This window comes from Dermacentor variabilis, chromosome 11, assembly GCF_050947875.1.
Source record: "Dermacentor variabilis isolate Ectoservices chromosome 11, ASM5094787v1, whole genome shotgun sequence".
Lineage (NCBI taxonomy): Eukaryota > Metazoa > Arthropoda > Arachnida > Ixodida > Ixodidae > Dermacentor > Dermacentor variabilis.
Window position 1 is genome coordinate 16,421,064 of NC_134578.1, and position 6,911 is coordinate 16,427,974.

General features: G+C 50.9%; 1 protein-coding gene across 1 annotated transcript; it reads left to right on the plus strand.

Moving 5' to 3' along the window:
• Window positions 1–5,531: 5,531 nt before the first annotated feature.
• Window positions 5,532–6,026, plus strand: LOC142564468 (uncharacterized). Its single transcript, XM_075675480.1, has one exon. The coding sequence runs from the start codon at window positions 5,532–5,534 to the stop codon at window positions 6,024–6,026; it is 495 nt and encodes a 164-aa protein (XP_075531595.1).
• Window positions 6,027–6,911: the final 885 nt, after the last annotated feature.

The window sequence follows — 6,911 nt, forward strand, 5'->3', positions numbered from 1 at the left end:
AGCACCCAAGTATATTGGTTAGTTTACCTGAGCATGTTTGAACATGACAATTGAAGGTGTTGATTAGAGGAAGAAAAGACAACGGGAGGGGTAACAAAAAGTTTGCGCCTTTCCCTAGATCCGCTGAGAACAAATGTCATTACTCTGCCCAGACGCACTTGCATGCACCGTCAATGTCCGCACGATGAAGCATTTCTGTCTGCATGCTTACTAAAGCGCGAAATAAGTACACCTCCACAAATGTAGTAAAAAACTATTTTCTTTTGCAGCATTTAATTTCGTGTTTTAGTATGCTTTTTAATATAGGTGTTGAAACAAATCGTTTGGCTACTTTGTAAACAGAAGCTGCATGCCAATCCGATTCCAGCTAGTCGGACGCGATTCACCATGATGACTCACCGTGATGACGTCACGCTTTCGGCATGGTGGCTTGTGGACGCCTTGTGAAAGTCTCGGTGGTGTTTGGTGGGCGCGTGCAGGAGAGTCGGAGGTGGCGGCATTACGAGGAAGCAGAGATCGAGATGAGCGGTGTTACGAGGATGGGTGGGAAGGGAACGTAGTTGCTTTCCCGCCCACCTGATGGATGGCGCTAATTAGCTCTGCCAAAAATCGGTAGAGTAACGAAGGCTGGGTATTGCTACAGATGACCACTTTCCTAAAGGCACTACCATGCCTAACGGGAAGGTCGATGTACTGCTTTCAAACGACAATGGCGAAATATTTTTTATGGTAATGCGCACATGTACTTCAAGCCGCGGTGATTTAAATCCGTTTACGGAAAAGCAAAGTAACATTCAGCACTAGAAATTAGATTTCGTCGTAAACTATTATGAGCCCCCAGAAAATAGACATAGTAACATCCTTCTCTTTCTTGGAATGGAGAGTCTAGCAACTTGGTATCAAATTGTGTACACTTCATGTATTTATGAACAGTCTAACCGTAGTGGAACCTGAAATGGTTAGAGCGTGTCTTAGTAACACTTTTCATGTTTCTACTTTGCCTTGTTCGCGTGGGTAGAGTATTTTCTGGAATGACATGGACACTGCCATACATCGACAAAACAGGGCGGGGAATGTTAAAAGAGTTGGGAATTTTATTTACTTACCTGCAAAGGCAAAATTCATAGAACAGTAACTCTGGAATCAAAATTGAATTATACCGCACCCCCAATGGCCTTCACTGTATTATAAATGTAAGAGAAAATTGATTAGTGCCTATTCATTCCTCAACATTTTTGTAGAGCTGAATTCAAAGTTAATGCAACAGTGCAAATTTTCATGGCCACTTTGTATAAAACTGAACAAAACATTTCGCAATTGAAAACATTCTATGTAGGTAGACGGAATACAAAATAGCATAAGCTACAAGACACGCGTACAGCGACAGCGTACGTACTAATGTATCAGTGCCTTCTACTGCTTGGATATGGTAGTCATTGTGACGTCAGTATCACCACATTCATGCTGCCATTCGCAGAAAGATGGAGAAAACGAGAAAAGGGGGAAGTCGAGCATGTTTATTCGTCTATTTATTGAGTGAGGTGGCCACTGGGTACAGTCCAATTACACTTGAAGAAAATTCCCCTATGAAACATCCATAAAGAAACAGTCCCGCAATCTGAAAAAAAATGGCATGACAAACCACGAAAAAAGGCAAAACGACAAAGCACAAATAAAGTGGACTAGAAAAGGAAGCATTATCGCCACCGGTATTACTAATGGGTATTAAAGTACACAGTTTGCACTTTCGTAAAGTAATGCAATGGAAACAACAACAATCACGGCAATTGACAAAGAGCGATGACACATTACAAGGGTTACAAAAGTGTTCCCGCAGTTTCCACAACAAATATAATACAGCAACATTACAAACACTGGAAAAGTTCAACATGGAGGGTCAGTCTAATCAGAAGCAAGTATAAATGCGCATATCAAAAGGCCTGGTTGACTGCCCCACGTTCATTGAAGGCAAACAGGACAATAGAATAGTGAAAAACGGGTGAAAGAAAGCGCGGCAAGTTCGCGCGCTTTAGAAGCCGTAAAAAGCGTATTCATTGGGGCTGGTAGGAACATCTTGTTAAACGAAACCTTTAAACAGTCGACACAGGGCACTGCAATAACCACTGGCGAGAGCGCTGTTTCGAATAGTTATTTTGTTGTGGCCTGTGTCGTGCTGTTTAAAGCTTCTGTTTGGCAGACAAAGCCGCTCGCATTCCTCAGCAAGCACAAAAGTGTCTTCCTCACTTCGTCGACCGACGATTGGTGCGAGGTGGCGTACCAATGGTGCCAATGCACGGACAGTTCGTGATTCTCCAGTGGTGCCAATGCACTCAATAATGATAGTGTTGCGCCCACCAACGTAGCTACGCGTGGACGCTAAAGGACAGCGCTCTCGGTCAGCAATGCAAAAATGCGACAAAATGAAAGATGGGCGGCGCGTGCTCGCGGCGCAAGCACGGCATGCGCTAATCCGTTCTAAGAGGCTGCTACGCTGCTCCTCTGGTACTGGCGCTCCACTGCAACCTCTCGGATGGCGACAATTGTGACTGCGTACTATGAGACGACCGGCCCCGGCAACCCTCCGCCTGACGCTACCGCACGCCCAGAAGGCGTCGAATCTACAGCTCCGCCTGCCCGCGTCCTGGCGCAAGGAGCCACAGGCTTCGCTCGCCCAGGTCCAAGCCTCCTTCGATCTAAATCACATCGCCTCAGAATTGTGGGTATCGCTACTTACTTGCCAACCTGTCTCCTGAAGTTTCTCACGACGTCGCGGACGTCATCGCGGCCCCTTTGGGGGCATGCCCCTTACCAGCACCTGAAACTGTAGTTTGTAGCGCACCGTAGTGTCAGAGCGCACCTCCAGCACCGGTTCACCTCCGAAGAGCTGGGAGATCGCCGCACTTCCCAGCTGCTGCACAGCATACGACGGCTCCTTGGCTCAAGCAATGACAACGCGAGTGGTGCTCTGTTGAAGGAGCTCTTCCTGCAGCGTTCGCCGCAGTCCACCCGCCTAGCCCAGGCCGCTGTAGGAGACCTGACCCTTCACTGCCTCACCCAGCTCGCTGATCGGGTCCACGCCGCGACTTTTGTCGCCGCTCTTTCTTCAACGCCAGAACTATCATGGCCTGCTTAGAGTCCCGGATCGACCAGCTCGCCGTCTCCGTCGACGCCCTGTGGACGTTCTCTCATGACTGGCGCGGCTCCTCATGAGGCCCCAGCCACCGTCCTTCCCCGAGCAATCTCCGTTCGCGGAGTCCTCGAAGTTCACCACAACCGCCAGTGTAAGCCCCCATGCCAATGGCCGGGAAATGCGTTGCGAGATCACTGACGGCGGCGTGTGAGCTCCTCTTACAAACCGGCCGCCTTGTCATCGTCATGGATCGCATTCCTGGCCTACGCTTCCTTGTAGGCACAGTTGCTGAGTTCAACGTGCCGCCGTATTCCATGCGTAACCGAGCTTCTAAGTGACCTGGCCCTACGCTCCGCGTGGCGAACTCTACCTCCATCGCCACGTATGGTCCACGGTCCTTCACTATCGACCTTGGCCGGCAACACACGTCCCGGAGGGGGGACTTCATTGTAGCCGACGTCAATCAGCCTATACTCTGCTCCGACGCCTTTCGACCTGAGCATGCGCAGCCGTCGCCTGAGTGAGAGAAAGAAGCGACTCTTCATCCCTGGAGTTCTCAGCTGTCGCTCCCACTGACATACGCACGCTGATTCCACCATGCCCGTAGGCTCGCATCCTCGAAGACTTTCCTGAGGTGACGAGGCCCTGCAAGTTAAATCAGCCACCCAAGTACAGCATAACCAAGCACATTATCCCACGTGATCCACCCGTCCCAGCTCGTCCGCGCCGCCTCTTTGGCAAGGGTCTGGCCATTACTAAACGTTAATTCGAGCAAATGCACCACCTGGGCAATATTCGCCCTTCGTCCAGCAACTGGACCTGCCCCTTCCATCTGGTGCCCAAGATAGAACCCGGTGACTGGCGTCCGTGCGGCGTCTACCGGGCGCTGAACGCTCACGCGGTCCACGATAGCTATCTCCTTCCACACATTCAAGATTTCAGAGGCCAGCTGGAAGAATTAAAACGCGTAGTAAAATTGACCTTGTTAAGACCTATCACCAAATTTCTGTTGAGCCTGCCGATATCCCAAAGACGACCATTACTACACCCTTCGGCCTGCTTGAGTAGGTGCGCGTGCGCTTCGGCCTACGCAACGCAGCTCAAACGTTTCGAAGATTCATTTCCGAGGGAACGCGCGAACTCCCGGCTGTATTTGCGTACATCGACGACATCCTCGTCACGAGTCCCAATCGACAAGATCATGAGCGTCACCTCCCGGAACTCACGGCTTCAACTTGACATGGTTGTCAACCCCCAGAAATGAGTCTCTATGTCTTCCGAGCTCGAGTACCTGGGTCACCACATCTAAGCGCTGATAATTCGTCCGTTGCCCTTCCACGTCCAGGCCGTGCAAGACTTCCCAGCACCCACTACCTTGCGCCAGCTGCGTATTCCTGGGCCCAACGAATTTCTCCCAGTGCTTTATTCCGGACTGCGCTGGGCTTCTGCACCCACTAACTTTCCTCGCACGATCAAAGGATCATCATCCGCAATTTTCTGGTCCCCAGAAGCTCAAGCTGCTTTCGGGGCTACTGAACAAACCGTCGCCGATTCGGTGCTTCTCATCCACACGAAAACTAATGCGCCTACTCGCATCATGGTGGGTGCTTCCAGTGGGGCCATCGGCGCTGTTTTCCAGCGGCAAATAGACTCCGAGTGGTGCCCGCCCCCCGTCCATTGAGCTTCCTCAAGTTTAACCTGCCGAGACTCGCTATAACGTTTTTGGCCGCGAGCTGCTGGCTATCTACTCCATCAAATAGCACTTCCGGTACTTCTTGAAGGGCCAGCCATTTTCTGTTCTAACGGACCATAATCCTCTGATGTATGTGTTCCATACAAACTCTTCCAAGCACATCGCACGTGAACCTTGTCAACTGGCTTATGTACATGCCAGGTATATTCCGGTATTCGACACATCTAAGGCACTGAAAACGAGGCCGCTGATGCACGACTGGAAACGTCTAGCTCGGGTGCAGCTGGAAGACCCTGAGCTGCCAGCGCTGCGTTATCATCCCCGTTCCCTCCGGCTACAACTCGATCTTCACACATTTGTGCCTGGCTCACTGCGGTGTGAGATTTCAGCTGCTGCCCCACCTCCCTTTATTCTGGCTGCCTTCCGTCGTTCGGTTTTGCTATCCCTTCACTACATATAATCCCAGCACCTCGATACACAGGGCTACGTATGGCCAAGCATTAACACCGATGTTCGCCAGTGGGCGCTTCGCGCCTCGCGTGCCAGACCGTCAAAGTGACCCGCCACACGAAGACTCCCACGCAGTCTTTCTCGCCACCTGGCTGTCGGTTTGACCGCGTCTATCTTAATTTGTTAGGACTTCTTCCTTCTCATGACTGCCGGTACATTCTAAGAATGATTGTAATCTTCCCCCGTTGGCCCGAAGCCATGCCCGTACTGGACATCGATGCGGAAATGGTCGCCAAAGCCTTCGTTTCAACATGGGTTTCCCGCTTCGTCTGCCCAAGCATCGTCACCACTGATCGTGGCCAGCAATTTGACTGTACCCTGTTCACTTTCCTCAACCGCCTGCTTGGCGCTAAGCACTGCTGTACCACTGCATATGATCCATGTGCCAGCGGCATAGTTGAATGGCTGCACCGTCAGCTCAAGGCTGTCCTCACTGGGCGCCTGCATTGGAAGCACTGGGTCGACCACCTTTTTATGGTGCTTCTCTGCCTACGCACTGTACTTCGTTGCCACTTCATTCTCCGGCCGAACTCGTCTGTGGTGCTACCCCTGCGGTTTCCTGGCGACTTGGGCGTTACTTCTGACCCCTCGCCCAAGCCTCTGCAGTATCTTCAATGGCTACAGGACTGCATTAAGAAACTGCGATCCGTCTCACCTCAATCTTCGGGTTCACAGCATCTTTGTGCCCCCTGACCTTGCGTCTTCGTAACCCGTTTTATTCTAAGACGAGACGCCGTAAAGGCACCTACTACATCCTCCTACGATGGGCCTTACCGTGTTCTCCACAAGACGCCGAAGCCCGCCACCATCCTACTGAATGGTCGTGAACAGGCAGACTCATTAGACCACCCCAAACTGGCCCACATCGAGACGCCTCACGGTGCTCCCCACGGATGTCACCGGCGTATCTGCAGATCTGCATGTATGTAACCAAGACAGCACCGTCTTCACTTCATCGACGGGTAAATTTCGCCGTTCCGTCTGGGCGGGGGCCCTGTAGCACCTACCGACACCGCTAAGCGCGGACGCTACAGGCCGTCGCCCTCAATCGGCCATGGTAAGAGATTACGAAAATAAAGTTTGGCGGTGCGTGCTCGCGGCGCGTGCTCACGGCGCCAGCATGGCACGCACTAGTCCGTTCTAAGAGCCTGCTACGCTGGTTCTCTTGTCCTGGCGTTTTGCTGCAACCTCTTGGTTTGAGTCAATCGTTATGGTAAGTTATTGCGAATTTCCTGAGAAAAACGCCATGTCATGCGAGCCACCGAGACTCTGGCTTGTCTGTTGAAGATTATGGCATACGTTACCACCGAGGTTCCCATCTGCAAAGAATAGAAAAATGGCCCAAATATGATGTTTCCAGAGAACGATATCGCTCCCTAATACACATATACACATACGCATATATACATATACACATGATATTGTCAAATATAATACGCTACTCTAACACGTGACAACTGAGCAGTAGCGACAAAGAGGTACCTATAGACATTTTTATAACAGCGGTTCAAATAATGGCTCCTCTAGTATCTCCAACCGGTACTAATGAAGTTGTAAAGAATACTGTTACTGCTTTCT

Coding starts and splice junctions, on each gene's coding strand:
- LOC142564468 (XM_075675480.1), top strand. CDS start 5,532: ATGCCCGTACTGGACATCGATGCGGAAATGGTCGCCAAAGCCTTCGTT.